At 45.0% G+C, this 18,777-nt stretch overlaps 1 protein-coding gene across 4 annotated transcripts in view; it reads right to left on the bottom strand.

Annotated features, from left to right (window-relative positions):
- tnk2a (tyrosine kinase, non-receptor, 2a) overlaps positions 1-18,575 on the bottom strand; it is a 30,099-nt gene extending 11,524 nt beyond the window's left edge. For 2 of the 4 annotated variants that reach the window (XM_029695574.1, XM_029695549.1), the window contains exons 1-10: positions 18,143-18,575; positions 17,834-17,993; positions 16,126-16,208; positions 12,944-13,025; positions 12,606-12,748; positions 11,299-11,451; positions 10,681-10,776; positions 9,358-9,539; positions 7,924-8,050; positions 7,668-7,814 (exon numbers count right to left, since the gene is read on the bottom strand). In XM_029695574.1, coding sequence (XP_029551434.1) covers positions 7,668-7,814; positions 7,924-8,050; positions 9,358-9,539; positions 10,681-10,776; positions 11,299-11,451; positions 12,606-12,748; positions 12,944-13,025; positions 16,126-16,208; positions 17,834-17,993; positions 18,143-18,256 — 1,287 coding nt within the window. In that variant the 5' untranslated portion in view covers positions 18,257-18,575. The remainder of the gene's footprint in view (positions 1-7,667; positions 7,815-7,923; positions 8,051-9,357; positions 9,540-10,680; positions 10,777-11,298; positions 11,452-12,605; positions 12,749-12,943; positions 13,026-16,125; positions 16,209-17,833; positions 17,994-18,142) is intronic. The other 2 variants (XM_029695558.1, XM_029695566.1) reach the window with 2 other exon arrangements.
- Between the last annotated feature and the right edge of the window lie 202 nt (positions 18,576-18,777).

Below are 18,777 nucleotides of genomic sequence, written 5' to 3'. Positions count from 1 at the left end.
CATGCCCACGATGTTCAGGACCTACCCTACCCAGGCCCGACACTGCTCGAAACTCGAAATAACTTCCTACGCGTTCCCTACTTGCAGCTCGCTCTGCATGCACTCTGCTCGTGGCGTCTGAGAACATTTTGCTACACCAACAATAACATCTGTTAAACTCCTGTATGTGACCAATAACATTTGATTTGAGACTGAGTATCCAACGGCTCCGCTTGGCCTGCTCTGCTCAATGACGAGACATGACAGAGCAGTGAACTTTTAGCTACTTTCGTCACTCTAAACTCAGACAAAACTCAAGGAACATTATTATTTTCTGTGAAATAATCTCTCCTGTTTATATTTGATGAGGTTGAAGGACTTCTGACCATGTTATGATCTTAGTCAGATATAACTGTGCTTCACATCAGAGCACGAACAAATGGCTCAGCTTCAAAATGTCAGTGATCAATTTAGTGAAACCTGAGCCCTGCCTGGACCCTAGTTATTGATCGAGCCCTGTCCATACCCTTTTTATTTTACTTGGCAAGTCAGTTAAGAACAAATTCTTATTTACAATGACGGCCTAGCAACAGTGGGTTAACTCGGGAACTCGATCTAACAACCTTTCGGTTACTGGCCCAACGCTCTAACCGCTAGGCTACCTGCCGCCCTGAGTTACCCTAGTTATTGATGAAAAACAGGCCCTTCCTGCCCTAGCCCAATGTAAAATGTCAGGGTTCGTCGGGCTCGGGTCGGGTAGCAGAGGTCTATAAATTAGGCATACTTACTTAATTTCAAAATAGGCCATCATCACTGTCCATCGTGAATGATAATTACTCACATTTTACCGGTGAAATGTCCAAAATCCATCTGCATGCCAATCATTTAACCACAATCAGTTTCATGTGAATATGCATTTATATTGTCTTCAATGACTTTTCTTGTGAGCAGATTAGAGCAGATGGTGTTAATATACTACCCTGAAGTAAAATATAAAACGCAACATGTAAAGTGTTGGTCCCATGTTTCATGAGTTGAAATAAAAATCACAGATATTTACCATACGCACAAAAAGCTTATTTCTCTCAATTTTTGTGCACAAATTTGTTTACATCTCTGTTGGTGAGCATTTCTCCTTTTCCAAAATAATCCATCCAAACTGATTAAACAGCATGACCATTACACAGGTGCACCTTGTGCTCGGGACAATAAAATACCACTTTAAAATGTGCAGTTTAGTCACACAACACAATGACACAGATTTCTCAAGTTTTGAGGGAGCGTGGAATGCCCACCACAGCTGTTGCCAGAGAACTGAATGTTAATTTATCCACCATAAGCTGCTGCCAACATTGTTTTAAAGAATTCGGCAGTATGTCCAACCGGCCTCACAACCACAAACCACGTGTAACCACGCCAGCCCCGGACCTTCACATCCGGCTTCTTCACCTACGGGATCATCGGAGGGGGGTTGGGGGGTGCTGAGGAGTATTTCTGTCTGTAATAAAGCCACTTCTGATTGGCTGGGCCTGGCTCCCCAGTGGTTCGGCCTGTCTGCCAAGTGGGTGGCCTATGCCCTCCAAGGCCCACCATAGCTGTCCAATCATGTGAAAGCTATAGATTAGGGACTAATGAATGTATTTCAATTGACTGATTTCCTTTTATGAACTGTAACTCAGTTTATATTTTTGTTCAATATACAGTAAATAGCCTTCCTGTATTTTGTTTCATTCCAAGCATATTTCTGCCTAGTGGCGTACGCTGTTGAGTTTCGCCGGCATGATCATTTCTGTTTTACTATAAGCTAACCATTCCTAAAATCTCATAAGAAAAGAAATGACTAATGTGGTGTTCTTGGTATAACAGTAATGGTATAGGCTACTATGCTATTATATTTGGGTCTGTAATGTAATATACTAATTAATCATTATGTGATCTTGCAAGACATTGATTCAGGTTTGATCTAACTTTACTAAATGAGCACCATAGTGTGAACTGGCAGAGCAATGCTCTGGTGCGTTCCGGCAGCATTACACCGCTGCAGTCCACTGCACCCAACAGGAAAATTGAAGCGCACCTAGTCTACTCTTTGGCCTCACGCAAAATGTGGTGATTCAGAAACTAGAGACCACATGTGTGGCTGTTTTATGAAAATTTTGGAATATTTGGCCAAGAAAACATTTCTGGTTGGTCTCAGGGAACGTAAAAGAGTGGTCTGCTACTGCTAAAGGGAGCCTTTTGTTAAAACGGAATTGAGTGAAGTAGCAGAAAGTATGTTGAATGAGCAACTAATAAGCATGGAGAGCCTCACAAGTTTGACGAAATTACCTGATATCTTTTAGTTTAATACTACCTTGTAGCTCCTCGTCTGAAGCAGGATTTTGGTTAGTAGTTAGGCCTAACTGTTCTCTCCAAGTTTAGCTGGAATTTAGCCCAAAAGGATTTGAGAAACGTGACTGGTTGACGATAAGCCAATGATATTGGTCAATGTCTCGTCTTGCGCTGCGCAGAATATCAGATCTCAACAAAGATTTGAGAAGTGTTTAAAATCACCGGTACCACATCCTTATGACATATGCAGTATATGGACATATATAGTACCAGTCAAAACGTTTGGACGCACCTACTCATTCAAGTATTTTTTTGTTGTTGTTGTTTTTACTATTTTCTACATTGTCGAAAATAACACATATGGAATCATGTAGTAACCAAACGTGTTAAACAAATCAAAATATAGTTTATATTTTAGATTCTTCAAACAGCCACCCTTTGCCTTGATGACAGCTTTGCACACTCTTGGCATTCAGTCTTGAAGGAGTTCCCACATATGCTGAGCACTTGTTGGCTGCTTTTCCTTCACTCTGCGGTCCAACTCATCCCAAACCATGTCAGTTGGGTTGAGGTCGGGTGATTGTGGAGGCTAGATCATCTGATGCAGCACTCCATCACTCTCCTTCTTGGTCAAATAGCCCTTACACAGCCTGGAGGTGTGTTGAGTCATTGTCCTGTTCAAAAACAAATTATAGTCCCACTAAGCACAAACCAGATGGGATGTCAAATCGCTGCAGAATGCTGTGGTAGCGATGCTGGTTAAGTGTGCCTTGAATTCTAAATAAATCACTGACAGTTTCACCAGCAAAGCACCCCCACACCAGCACACCTCCTCCTCCATGCTTCACGGTGGGAATCACACATCCAGAGAAAATCCGTTCACCTACTCCCTCGTCTCACAAAGACACAGCAGTTGGAACCAAAAATCTCAAATTTGGACTCATCAGATCAAAAGAACAGATTTCCTCCGGTCTAATACCCATTGCTCGTGTTTTTTGGCCCAAGCAAGTCTCTTCTTCTTATTGGTGTCCTTTAGTAGTGGTTGCTTTGCAGCAATTTGACCATGAAGGTCGGATTGGAGGAGGCGTTGGACTAGTAATCAAAAGGTTGCAAGATCGAATCCCCGAGCTGACCAGGTGAAAATCTGTCGTTCTGCCCCTGAACAAGGCAGTTAACCCACTCTTACTAGGCTGTCATTGAAAATAAGAATTTGTTCTTAACTGATTTGCCTAGTTAAATAAAGTTAAAATAAATTACAATTAAAATTTACGCAGTCTCCTCTGAACAGTTGATGTTGAGATGTGTCTGTTACTTGAACTCTGTGAAGCATTTACTTTCTGAGGCTGGTAACTCTAATGAACTTCTCCTCTGCAGCAGACGTAACTCAGGGGTCTTCCTTTCCTGTGGCGGTCCTCATGAAAAATCTAATACAATTTTATTTGTCACATGCACCTAATACAACAGGTGTAGACCTTACAGTGAAATCCTTACTTACAAGCCCTTAACCGATAATGCTTTAAGAATTAAGAAAACAGATAAAAATATGTGTTAAGTAAAAATAGAAAATAGAAAATAAAAGTAACAAATAATTAAACAGCAACAGTAAAAAAATATATATATATATATTTATTTATTTCACCTTTATTTAACCATGTAGGCCAGTTGAGAACAAGTTGTCATTTACAACTGTGACCTGGCCAAGATAAAGCAAAGCATTGCGACAAAAACAACAACAAAGAGTTACACATAAACAAACGTACAGTCAATAACACAATAGAAAAATCTATGTACAGTGTGTGCAAATGTAGAAGAGTAGGGAGGTAGGCAATAAATAGGCCATAGAGGCGAAAATAATTACAATTTAGCATTATTACTGGAGTGATAGATGTGCAGATGATGATGTGCAAGTAGAGATACTGGGGTGCAAAAGAGCAAGAGGATAAGTAATAATATGGGGATGAGGTAGTTGAGTGTGCTATTTACAGATTGGCTGTGTACAGGTACAGCGATCGGTAAGCCTATGCCGTTCGGCCATCGTTCATTCATATATTTTTATGTACATATTCTTATTCATTCCTTTACACTTGTGTGTATAAGGTAGTTGTTGTGAAATTGTTAGGTTAGATTATTTGTTAGATATTACTGCATGGTCGGAACTAGAAGCACAAGCATTTCGCTACACTCGCATTAACATCTGCTAACCATGTGTATGTGACAAATTTGATTTGATCTGACAGCTGATGCTTAAAGTTAGAGAGGAAGATATGACTCCAGCTTCAGAGATTTTAGCAATTCGTTCCAGTCATTGGCAGCAGAGAACTGGAAGGAAAGGCGGCCAAAGGAAGTGTTGGCTTTGGGGATGACCAGTGCAATATACCTGCTGGAGTGCGTGCTATGGGTGGGTGTTGCTATGGTGACCAGTGAGCTGAGATAAGGCGGAGCTTTACCTAGCAAAGACTTATAGATGACCTGGAGCCAGTGGGTTTGGCGACGGATATGTTGTGAGGGCCAGCCAATGAGAGCATACAGGTCGCAGTGATGGGTAGTATATGGGGTTTGGTGATAAGACGGATGGCACTGTGATAGACTACATCCAGTTTGCTAAGTAGAGTGTTGGGGGTTATTTTGTAAATGACATCGCCGGAGTCAAGGATCGGTAGGATAGTCAGTTTTACAAGGGTATGTTTGTCGGCATGAGTGAAGGATGCTTTGTTGCGAAATAGAAAAGCGATTCTAGATTTAATTTTGGATTGGAGATGCTTAATGTGAGTCTGGAAGGAGAGTTTACAGTCTAACCAGACACCTAGGTATTTGTAGTTGTCCACATATTCTAAGTCAGAACCGTCCAGAGTAGTGATGCTAGTCGGGCGGGAGGGTGGAATTGGTTGAAGAGCATGTACTTAGTTTTACTACATTTAAAAGCAGTTGGAGGCCACGGAAGGAGTGTTGTATGGCGTTGAAGCTCATTTGGATAACAAACGAGACTATATATAACAAGCGAGGCTATATACAGGTGGTACCGGTACAGAGTCAATGTGCAGGTGCACCGGTTAGTCGAGGTAATTGAGGTAATATGTACATGTAGGTAGAGTTAAAGTGACTATGCATAGATAATAAACAGAGAGTAGCAGCAGTGTAAAAGAGGGGTGTGGGTAGCCCTTTGATTAGATATTCAGGAGTCTTATGGCTTGGGGGTAGAAGCTGTTTAGGAGCCTCTTGGACCTAGACTTGGCGCTCCGGTACCGCTTGCCATGCGGTAGCAGAGAGAACAGCCTATGATGAGGATGACTGGAGTTTGACAATTTTTAGGGCCTCCCTCTGACACTGCCCGATATAGAGGTTCAGGATGGCAGGAAGCTTGGCCCCAGTGATGTACTGGGCCATACGCACTACCCTCTGTAGTTGCCAGTCCAGGCAGTGATGCAACCAGTCAGTAGGTTCTCGATGGTGCAGCTGTAGAACCTTTTGAGGATCTGAAGACCCATGCCAAATATTTTCAGTCTCCTGAGGGGGAATAGGCTTTGTCCTGCCCTCTTCACGACTGTCTTAGTGTGTTTGGACCATGATAGTTTGTTGGTGATGTGGACACCAAGGAACTTGAAGCTCTCAACCTGTTCCACTACAGCCCCGTCGATGAGAGTGGGGGCATGCTCGGTCCCCATTTTCCTGTTGTCCACAATCATCTCCTTTGTTTTTATCACGTTGAAAAAACATACACAATAGCACAATTGGTTACGTGATCATAAAACGGCAGCCATCTCCTTCGGCACCATCATTATTGATTATTATTCATGAGAGCTAGTTTCATCATAGCGCTTGATGGTTTTTGCGACTGCACGTTTAAAGTTCTTGAAATGTTCTGCATTGACTGACCTTCATGACTTAAAGTAATGATGGACTGTTGTTTCTCTTTGCTTATTTGAACTGTTCTTGACATAATATGGACTTGGTATTTTACCAGATAGAGCTATCTTCTGTATACCACCCCTACCATGTTACAGCAAAAGTGATTGGCTCAAACGCATTAAAAACGAAAGAAATTCCACAAATGAACTTTTAACAAGGCATATCTGTTAATTGAAATCCATTCCAGGTGACTACCTCATGAAGCTGGTTGAGAGAATGCCAACAGTGTGCAAAGCTGTCATCAAGGCAAAGGGTGGCTACTTTGAAGAATCTCAAATATAAAATATATTTTGATTTTGTTTAACACTTTTTGGTTACTAAATGATTCCATATGTTATTTTATAGTTTTGATGTCTTCACTATTATTCTACAATTTAGATAATAGTGAAAATAAAGAAAAACCCTTGAATGAGTAGGTGTGTCCAAACATTTCACTGGTACTGTATACATACACTACCGTTCAAAAGTTTGGGGTCACTTAGAAATGTCCTTGTTTTTGAAAAAAAAAGCACATTTTTTGTCCATTAAAATAAGATCAAATTGATCAGAAATACAGTGTAGACATTGTTAATGTTGTAAATGACTATTGTAGCTGGAAACGGCTGATTTTTTATGGAATATCTACATAGGCATATAGAGGACCATTATCAGCAACCATCACTCCTGTGTTCCAATGGCACGTTGTGTTAGTTAATCCAAGTTTATCATTTTAAAAAGCTAATTGATCATTAGAAAACCCTTTTGCAATTATGTTCGCATAGCTTAAAACTGTTGTTCTGATTAAAGAAGAAATAAAACGGTCCTTCTTTAGACTAGTTGAGTATCTGGAGCATCAGCATTTCTGGATTCGATTACAGGCTCAAAATGGCCAGAAACAAAGAACTTTCTTCTGAAACTCGTCAGTCTATTCTTGTTCTGAGAAATGAAGGCTATTCCATGCGAGAAATTGCCAAGAAACTGAAGATCTGTAGATATTCCATTAAAAAAAATCTGCCATTTCCAGCTACAATAGTCATTTACAACATTAACAATGTGTACACTGTATTTCTGATCAATTTGATGTTATTTTAATGGTCAAAAATGTGCTTTTCTTTCAAAAACAAGGACATTTCTAAGTGACCCCAAACTTTTGAACGGTAGTGTATATGTATGTATATATATATATATATAATATTTATTTTTTATCATAAGCGCAACGTGACTGCAAGAAACAGGTTGGAATGTGACTGAAATACATTACAAAACAACTGTATTTTCTAAATTAGTGGTGTTTGAATTTGTTGATAAATATACGGGACAAGATTGTTTTGTTGAAGGACAAAGGGCCAAAATATGGGACTGTCCCGCACAATCCGGGAGATGTGGTCACCCAACCCTAAACCTGCCTGCCCGCACTGCGGATATAACTGTGGGTTATAGGTCAACCTGCGCATCTCTAGTCTGGTCCCTACCTCCAATAGAAAGTCTCTGAGGGCGGTGAATGTTGGTCTGTCATCAGGCTGAGGGCTCCAGGTCTGCAGCATCACGTTGTAAACATCCTGGGGACAGTCTTCTGGCTTCACCAGCCTCTCCCCCTCCACATCCACCTTATGGAGAATCTGCACACACACAAACTTATCAAGCACTGCTGACAGACACTCATTGTGTGTGTCTGTGTGTGTCTGTGTGTGTCTGTGTGTGTGTGTGTCTGTGTGTGTGTGTGTGCACCTGGCTGCCGTTGAGTCCTAGCCATGGCTCCTGTCCGTGTGTAAACATCTCCCACAGAGTGACTCCAAACATCCAGGTGTCTGAAGCATGAGAGAAACTTCTGCTCCTCAATGACTCTGGAGCACACCTAGAGAGAGAGAGAGAAAGAGAGAGAAAAAAAGAGAGACAATGAGAGAGACAATGAGAGAGACAATGAGAGAGAGAGAGAGAGAGAGAGAGTTCGACAATGAGAGAGAGAGAGAGAGAGAGAGAGTTAGACAATGAGAGAGTTAGACAATGAGAGAGACAATGAGAGAGAGAGAGAGTTAGACAATGAGAGAGTTAGACAATGAGAGAGAAAGAGAGAGAGAAACAGTTAGACAATGAGAGAGAGAGAATTAGACAATGAGGGAGAGAGAGAGAGACAATGAGAGATAGAGATAATGAGAGAGAGAGAGACAATGAGAGAGAGAAAGTTAGACAATGAGGGAGAGAGAGAGAGACAATGAGAGATAGAGATAATGAGAGAGAGAGAGACAATGAGAGAGTTAGACAATGAGAGAGTTAGACAATGAGAGAGAAAGAGAGAGAGAAACAGTTAGACAATGAGAGAGAGAGAATTAGACAATGAGAGAGACAATGAGAGATAGAGATAATGAGAGAGAGAGAGACAATCAGAGAGTTAGACAATGAGAGAGTTAGACAATGAGAGAGTTAGACAATGAGAGAGAGAAAGAGAGAGAGAGACAGTTAGACAATGAGAGAGAGAGAGTTAGACAATGAGAGAGACAATGAGAGAGAGAAAGTTAGACAATGAGGGAGAGAGAGAGAGACAATGAGAGATAGAGATAATGAGAGAGAGAGAGACAATCAGAGAGTTAGACAATGAGAGAGAGAGACAAAGAGAGAGACAATGAGAGAGAGAAAGAGTTAGACAATGAGAGAGAGAAAGTTAGACAATGAGGGAGAGAGAGAGACAATGAGAGAGAGACAATGAGAGAGAGACAATGAGAGAGAGACAATGAGAGAGAGAGACAATGAGAGAGAGAGATAATGAGAGAGAATCAGAGAGAGAGACAATGAGAGAGAGACAATGAGAGAGAGAGAATGAGAGAGACAATGAGAGAGAGAGAATGAGAGAGAGACAATGAGAGAGAGAGAATGAGAGAGAGAGACAATGAGAGAGAGAGAATGAGAGAGAGACAATGAGAGAGAGAATGAGAGAGAGAGACAATGAGAGAGAGAGAATGAGAGAGAGAGACAATGAGAGAGAGAGACAATGAGAGAGAGAGACAATGAGAGAGAGAGACAATGAGAGAGTTAGACAATGAGAGAAAGAGAGAGACAATGGGAGAGAGACAATGAGAGACGGGGGGTAAGGATAGAAGGAGATCATATTGTTTAGAAAAGGATCATGCAGTGAGAATGCACACACACCCACAGTCACCAACCTACCATGCAAAGGGCACTTTGTGGCTCTCCTCCATGACGTATGTATCCTGGTGTGATGGCAGTGCTCTCATTAGGCCAAAGTCACCAATCTTCACCATCTCATTGGTTGATAGCAGGACATTCCTCGCCGCCAGGTCTCTGTGGAGGAATCGCCTCTGTTCTAGATATGCCATGCCACACGCCACCTACACACACACACACACACACACACGCACGCGCACGCGCACACGCACACACTTAGCAGATGTGAACTAACTAGCTAGTGAGCACTAGCTAATCATGTAGTAGCTTCACACACATACACACACACTGACCTGTACAGCGTAGCCACACAGAGAGGATGAGGATGATGAGGATGTCACACATGAGAGATGAGGATGCCACACAGAGAGATGAGGATGTCCCCCCCCCACACTGACCTGTACAGCGTAGCCACACAGAGAGGAGATGAGGATGTCCCCCCCCACACTGACCTGTACAGCGTAGCCACACAGAGAGGAGATGAGGATGTCCCCCCCCCCACACTGACCTGTACAGCGTAGCCACACAGAGAGGAGATGAGGATGTCCCCCCCCACACTGACCTGTACAGCGTAGCCACACAGAGAGGAGATGAGGATGTCCCCCCCCCCCACACTGACCTGTACAGCGTAGCCACACAGAGAGGAGATGAGGATGTCCCCCCCCCCACACTGACCTGTACAGCGTAGCCACACAGAGAGGAGATGAGGATGTCCCCCCCCCCCACACTGACCTGTACAGCGTAGCCACACAGAGAGGAGATGAGGATGTCCCCCCCCCACACTGACCTGTACAGCGTAGCCACACAGAGAGGAGATGAGGATGTCCCCCCCCCCACACTGACCTGTACAGCGTAGCCACACAGAGAGGAGATGAGGATGTCCCCCCCCCACACTGACCTGTACAGCGTAGCCACACAGAGAGGAGATGAGGATGTCCCCCCCCCCACACTGACCTGTACAGCGTAGCCACACAGAGAGGAGATGAGGATGTCCCCCCCCCCCCCACACTGACCTGTACAGCGTAGCCACACAGAGAGGAGATGAGGATGTCCCCCTCCCCCCCCCACACTGACCTGTACAGCGTAGCCACACAGAGAGGAGATGAGGATGTCCCCCCCCCCCCACTGACCTGTACAGCATAGCCACACAGAGAGGAGATGAGGATGTCCCCCCCCACACTGACCTGTACAGCGTAGCCACACAGAGAGGAGATGAGGATGCCCCCCCCCCCCCACACTGACCTGTACAGCGTAGCCACACAGAGAGGAGATGAGGATGCCCCCCCCCCCCCCCCCCACACTGACCTGTACAGCGTAGCCACACAGAGAGGAGATGAGGATGTGTCCCTGTCGTTTCCTCAGACGATCCAACAGAGAACCAAGAGGAGCCAGCTCCGTCACCTACACACACGTTACAGATACATTAAGTAATACCATGTATGGTAAGTGTGTGTATGTGTGTGTATATGTATGTGAGTGATTATGTGTATCTGTGTATATGTGTGTGTGTATATGTATATCTGTGTGTGTATGTGTATATGTATGTGTGTGTATATGTATCTGTGTGTGTATGCATGTATGTGTGTGTGTATGTGTTTGTGTGTGTCTCACCATCTTAATGGAGTATGTGTATGTTTATCTGTGTGTGTGTGTGTGTGTGTATATCTGTGTGTGTATATGTGTGTGTGTGTGTATATCTATGTATGTGTGTGTGTATTTGTATGTGTTTGTGTGTGTCTCACCATCTTAATGGAGTATGTGTATGTGTATCTGTGTGTGTGTGTGTGTGTGTGTGTATGTCTCACCATCTTCATGGAGTGTGTGAATGTGTATCTGTGTGTGTGTGTGTGTGTATGTCTCACCATCTTCGTGGAGTGTGTGAATGTGTATCTGTGTGTGTGTGTGTGTGTGTGTATGTCTCACCATCTTCATGGGGTGTGTGAGCACCACTCCGTAGAGACGTATGAGGTTCTGGTGGTTGAGGGAGTGCATGGCGTTCACCTCTCTGATGAAATCATCCAACCCCTCAGTGTCCAACACACTGTCTGTCTTCAGACACTTCACTGCTACTGACAGCTGGAGAGAGAGGGACGGAGGGAGGGATGGAGGGAGAGGGACGGAGGGAGGGATGGAGGGAGGGACGGATGGATGGATGGACGGAGCGAGAGATGGAGGAAGGGAGGGACGGAGGGAGGGAGAGGAAGGGAGGGACGGCGGGAGAGGGAGGGAGGGATGGATGGAGCGAGAGACGGAGGGAGGGACGGACGGAGGGAGAAGGAGGGAGGGACGGACGGAGGGAGAGGGAGGGACGGACGGAGGGAGAGGGAGGGACGGACGGAGGGATGGCAGGAGAGGGAGGGCAGGACGGAGGGAGAGGGAGGGACGGCGGGAGAGGGAGGGAGGGATGGACGGCGGGAGAGGGAGGGAGGGAGGGACGGACGGAGGGAGAGGGAGGGACGGAGGGAGAGGGAGGGACGGCGGGAGAGGGAGGGAGGGACGGACGGAGGGATGGCAGGAGAGGGAGGGAGGGACGGAGGGAGAGGGAGGGACGGCGGGAGAGGGAGGGAGGGATGGACGGCGGGAGAGGGAGGGAGGGACGGCGGGAGAGGGAGGGAGGGAGGGACGGACGGAGGGAGAGGGAGGGAGGGACGGAGGGAGAAGGAGGGACGGCGGGAGAGGGAGGGAGGGATGGACGGTGGGAGAGGGAGGGAGGGACGGACGGACGGAGGGAGAGGGAGGGACGGCGGGAGAGGGAGGGACGGAGAGACGGGGGGAGAGGGAGGGACGGAGGGAGAGGGAGGGAGGGGCGGCGGGAGAGGGAGGGAGGGACGGACGGAGGGAGAGGGAGGGACGGACGGACGGAGGGAGAGGGAGGGACGGAGGACAGGGAGGGAGGAACGGAGGGAGAGGGAGGGACGGCGGGAGAGGGAGGGAGGGATGGACGGCGGGAGAGGGAGGGAGGGACGGAGGGAGAGGGAGGGACGGAGGGAGGGACGGCGGGAGAGGGAGGGAGGGACGGAGGGAGAGACGGAGGGAGAGGGAGGGACGGAGGGAGAGACGGAGGGAGAGGGAGGAGGAGAAGAGAAAGACGTTACTTTTTGAACCAACTCTCTGATGAAATCCTTTCCTATTGTTGTTCAAATACTTGTATTTTCCGGTTTCCTGTGCACACACACACACACACACACACACACACACACACACACACACACACACACACACACACACACCATTTGACCAGTGGTTCCAGTCCACTCTCCTCTCCTGACGACTCCGAAGGTTCCGTCTCCCAGTCGTTCACACAGCTGTAGCTCCGCCTCTCGGATCAGACAGGTCAGGGCTGCCCCCATCCCATCGCTGGACGGGGTTAACCCTTCAAACACCAGGCACAATAAGAGTTAATATAATAGAATTATGCGAGTTAGCATACTCCAATTATAACTCCGTACAACAATACTGTTTATACTGTAGTTCACAAATAAGCATGAGTAGGTCAGAATCTTATCAATGATAAAACTAATCTTGAGTAAGTAACATATCAAACACACACACACACACACACACACACCTGGAGTTGTTAAGATGGGCAACGTCCCCCGGAGCTGCTGGGGGTCCGAGTCAGAGTCAGTTCGTTTCCCTGGAAACACCTGCTGGCCCAAACACAGAGACTACTGCTCAGAGTGACTATATATATATATATACACATACATACATACAGTTGAAGTCTGAAGTTTACATACACCTTAGCCAAATACATTTAAACTCAGTTTTTCACAATTCCTGACATTTAATCCAAGTAAAAATTCCCTGTTTTAGGTCAGTTAGGATCACCACTTTATTTTAAGAATGTGAAATATCAGAATAACAGTAGAGATAATTATTTATTTCAGCTTTTATTTCTTTCATCACATTCCCAGTGGGTCAGAAATGTACATACACTCAAATAGTAAATTGGTAGCATTGCCTTTAAATTGTTTAACTTGGGTAAAACGTTTCGGGTAGCCTTCCACAAGCTTCCCACAATAAGCTGGGTGAATTTTGGCCCATTCCTCCTGACAGAGCTGGTGTAACTGAGTCAGGTTTGTAGGCCTCCTTGCTCGCACATGCTTTTTCAGTTCTGCCCACAAATTTTCTATAGGATTGAGGTCAGGGCTTTGTGATGGCCAATCCAATACCTTGACTTTGTTGTCCTTAAGCCATTTTGCCACAACTTTGGAAGTATGCTTGGGGTCATTGTCCATTTGGAAAACCCATTTGTGACCAAGTTTTAACTTCCTGACTGATCTCTTGAGATGTTGTTTCAATATATCCACATAATTTTCCTCCCTCATGATGCCATCTATTTTGTGAAGTGCACCAGTCCCTCCTGCAGCAAAGCACCCCAACAACATGATGCTGCCACCCCTGTGCTTCACGGTTGGGATGGTGTTCTTCGGCTTGCAAGCCTCCCCCTTTTTCCTCCAAACATAACGATGGTCATTATGGCCAAACAGTTCTATTTTTGTTTCATCAGCCCAGAGGACATTTCTCCAAAACGTACGATCTTTGTCCCCATGTGCAGTTGCAAGCCGTAGTCTGGCTTTTTTATGGCTGGTTTTGTGGCTTCTTCCTTGCCGAGTGGCCTTTCAGGTTGTGTCGATATAGGACTAATTTTACTGTGGATATAGATACTTTTGTACCTGTTTCTTCCAGCATCTTCACAAGGTCCTTTGCTGTTGTTCTGGGATTGATTTGCACTTTTCGCAGCAAAGTACGTTCATCTCTAGGAGACAGAACGCGTCTCCTTCCTGAGCGGTATGATGGCTGCGTGGTTCCATGGTGTTTATACTTGCGTACTATTGTTTGTACAGATGAACATGGTACCTTCAGGCGTTTGGAAATTGCTCCCAAGGATGAACCAGACTTGTGGTCTACAATTTCTTTTCTGAGGTCTTGGCTGATTTCTTTTGATTTTCCCATGATGTCAAGTAAAGAGGCACTGAGTTTGATGGTAAGCCTTGAAATACATCCACAGGTACACCTCCAATTGACTCAAATTATGTCAAATAGCCTATCAGAAGCTTCTAAAGCCATGACATCATTTTCTGGAATTTTCCAAGCTGTTTAAAGGCCCAGTCAATTTAGTGTATGTAAACTTCGGACCCACTGGAATTGTGGCACATTGAAATAATCTGTCTGTAAACAATTGTTGGAAAAATGACTTGTGTCATGCACAAAGTAGATGTCCTAACCGACTTGCCAAAACTATAGTTTGTTAACTTGTTATGGATAGGGGGCAGTATTTTCACGGCCGGATAAAAAGCTTTGGATAGAAAACACTCCAAAGTTTCTAAAACTGTTTGAATGGTGTCTGTGAGTATAACAGAACTCAAATGGCATGCCAAAACCTGAGAAGATTCTGTACAGGAAGTACCCTGTCTGACCATTTCTTGGCCTTCTTTGTCATCTCTATCCAAAATAAAGGATCTCTGCTGTAACGTGACACTTTCTAAGGCTCCCATAGGCTCTCAGAAGGCGCCAGAACGTTGAATAATGACTTTGCAGTCTCTGGCTGAAAAACAGTAGCGCATTTGGTAAGTGGTCGATCTGAGAACAATGAGACGGGCGCGCGTGCACGTGAAGAGTCCATTTTACTTTTTCAGTCTTTGAACGGATTCAACGACTCCCGGTCGGAATATTATCGCTTTTTTACGAGAAAATTAGCATAATGATTTTAAACAGTGGTTGACATGCTTCGAAGTACGGTAATGGAATATTTAGAATTTTTTTGTCACGAAATGTGTCGTGCGCATGACCCTTATTTACACTTCAAATAGTGTCTTGAACGCACGAACAAAACGTCGCTGTTTGGATATAACTATGGATTATTTTGGACCAAACCAACATTTGTTATTGAAGTAGAAGTCCTGGAAGTGCATTCTGACGAAGAACACCAAAGGTAATCAAACTTTTCTAATAGTAAATCGGAGTTTGGTGAAGGCTAAACTTGCTGGGTGTCTAAATAGCTAGCCCTGTGATCCCGGGCTATCTACTGAGAATATTGCAAAATGTGCTTTCACCGAAAAGCTATTTTAAAATCGGACATATCGAGTGCATAAAGGAGTTCTGTATCTATAATTCTTAAAATAATTGTTATGTTTTTTGTGAACGTTTATCGGTGGGAATGCTAGTTCTGAACGTCACATGCTAATGTAAAAAGCTGTTTTTTTATATAAATATGTACTTGATTGAACAAAACATGCATGTATTGTATAACAATGTCCTAGGACTGTCATCTGATGAAGATCATCAAAGGTTAGTGCTGCATTTAGCTGTGGTTTTGGTTTTTGTGACATTATATGCTAGCTTGAAAAATGGGTGTCTGATTATTTCTGGCTGGGTACTCTGCTGACATAATCTAATGTTTTGCTTTCGTTGTAAAGCCTTTTTGAAATCGGACAGTGTGGTTAGATTAACGAGTCTTGTCTTTAAAATGCTGTAAAATAGACATATGTTTGAAAAATGGAAGTTTTTCGGATTTTCGAGGAGTTTGTATTTCGCGCCACGCCCATCATTGGATATTGGAGTGGTGTTCCGCTAGCGGAACGTCTAGATTAACAAAGAATTTGTGGAGTGGTTGAAAAACAAGTTTTAATGACTCCAACCTGAGTGTATGTAAACTTACGACTTCAACTGTACATACATACATACATACATACATACATACATACATACATACATACAGTACAGCTAAGAGGGATTCAAACTCACTGTGTGCTGTACCTTGCTCATCCAGGACTTGCGTTTACAGAGAGCTCTCCTCCTCTTGACTGCCTCCCAAAGCCTCCTCTGGCCTGCAACACACAGAGAATACATTACACACTGTTAGCCTCCTCTGTCCTGCAACACACAGAGAATACATTACACACTGTCAGCCTCCTCTGGCCTGCAACACACAGAGAATACATTACACACTGTCAGCCTCTGGCCTGCAACACACAGAGAATACATTACACACTGTCAGCCTCTGGCCTGCAACACACAGAGAATACATTACACACTGTCAGCCTCCTCTGGCCTGCAACACACAGAGAATACATTACACACTGTCAGCCTCCTCTGGCCTGCAACACACAGAGAATACATTACACACTGTCAGCCTCCTCTGTCCTGCAACACACAGAGAATACATTACATACTGTCAGCCTCCTCTGGCCTGCAACACACAGAGAATACATTACATACTGTCAGCCTCCTCTGGCCTGCAACACACAGAGAATACATTACATACTGTCAGCCTCCTCTGTCCTGCAACACACAGAGAATACATTACATACTGCCACCCCATCCCCTGGTTAAAGGACAGAGAACAGAACAGGGTGTAGAGGAGATGCAATAAGGCATATTGACCTCGTTGTGACCGTGTTATGATCTCGTTGTGACCGTATTATGACCACGTTGTGACCGTGTTATGATCTCGTTGTGACCGTGTTATGACCTCGTTGTGACCGTGTTATGACCTCGTTGTGACCGTGTTATGACTATGTTGTGACCGTGTTATGACTATGTTGTGACCGTGTTATGACTATGTTGTGACCGTGTTATGACTATGTTGTGACCGTGTTATGACCTCGTTGTGACCGTGTTATGACCTCGTTGTGACCGTGTTATGACCTCGTTGTGACCGTGTTATGACTATGTTGTGACCGTGTTATGACTATGTTGTGACCGTGTTATGACTATGTTGTGACCGTGTTATGACTATGCTGTGACCGTGTTATGACTATGTTGTGACCGTGTTATGACTGTTGTGACCGTGTTATGACTATGTTGTGACCGTGTTATGACTATTGTGACCGTGTTATGACTATGTTGTGACCGTGTTATGACTATGTTGTGACCGTGTTATGACCTCGTTGTGACCGTGTTATGACCTCGTTGTGACCGTGTTATGACCTCGTTGTGACCGTGTTATGACCTCGTTGTGACCGTGTTATGACCTCGTTGTGACCGTGTTATGACCACGTTGTGACCGTGTTACACACGTTGTGACCGGTTATGACCTCGTTGTGACCGTGTTATGACCTCGTTGTGACCGTGTTATGACCTCGTTGTGACCGTGTTATGACTATGTTGTGACCGTGTTATTATGACTATGTTGTGACCGTGTTATGACTATGTTGTGACCGTGTTATGACTATGTTGTGACCGTGTTATGACCTCGTTGTGACCGTGTTATGACCTCGTTGTGACCGTGTTATGACCTCGTTGTGACCGTGTTAGGACCTCGTTGTGACCGTGTTAGGACCTCGTTGTGACCGTGTTATGACCTCATTGTGACCGTGTTAGGACCTCGTTGTGACCGTGTTAGGACCTCGTTGTGACCGTGTTATGACTATGTTGTGATTGTTATTACCGTTTCTGGAGGAATAGACTTTGAACTTTCCTTGATTTTGAAAATAGGATATATTTGACATACCTGGGCGCCCCATACCGATCTTCTCCAGGTCTTCATTCTTCACGTAGTCGAAGTGTGACAGGCGCGTCACGTTCAGCTCATCACGAATACGCAGGAAGTACTGCTGCAGCTGAACGTCTGTTAACAGATCTACCAACCACTCTGTCCCCTCCTCCGTCATCTACACACACACACACACACACACACACACACACACACACACACACACACACACACACACACACACACACACACACACACACACACACACAGTCAATAAAGTAACAACTAAATCAACCAGTCTCTAACACAGTATATAAAATACTTTACCATCTCTTCTTCCCCTCTCTCCTTCATTAATCCCTCCTTTCTCTCTTCCTTCTTTTCCTCCTCCTCCTCTTCTCTCTCGTAGGACAGACGCTGGTACATAGAGTTCTCTGCCATGGCTGCTGCTCACCCCACACTCGTCCTACAATCTCTCCCTCACCCTCTCTCTTGGTCCTCTATGATTTTGTCCTGGCTTCAGCCGTGTGTGAGTATGTGTCTGTATTAGAGCAGTGTTAAGTCTAAGTTCCTCTCTGCGTCACTCTGCTCCAAGTCTGCCCAGTGTTGATCGCCCCTCACACATACAAGAAGACTCCACTCTCTCCTCTCTATATCTGTTTCTAACAGACAAGCTAAGCTATCTATCTATACACTCTCCCTTTCTCCCTCTATACTGACTCACCCCTGCACAGCACACCTCCCTACTCTCTCTCCTCCTCCCTACCTCCCCACCCTCTCTCCTCCTCCCTCCCTCCTCTCTATTCCTCCCTACCCTCTCTCCTCCTCCCTACCTCCCCACCCTCTCTATTCCTCCCCACCCTCTCTATTCCTCCCTACCCTCTCTATTCCTCCCTACCCTCTCTATTCCTCCCTCCTCTCTACCCTCTCTCTTCCTCCCTACCTCCCCATCCTCTCTATTC

This window comes from Salmo trutta, chromosome 2 (assembly GCF_901001165.1).
Source record: "Salmo trutta chromosome 2, fSalTru1.1, whole genome shotgun sequence".
NCBI classification, from domain to species: Eukaryota; Metazoa; Chordata; class Actinopteri; order Salmoniformes; family Salmonidae; genus Salmo; species Salmo trutta.
This window is presented reverse-complemented; position numbering and strand designations above follow the sequence as displayed.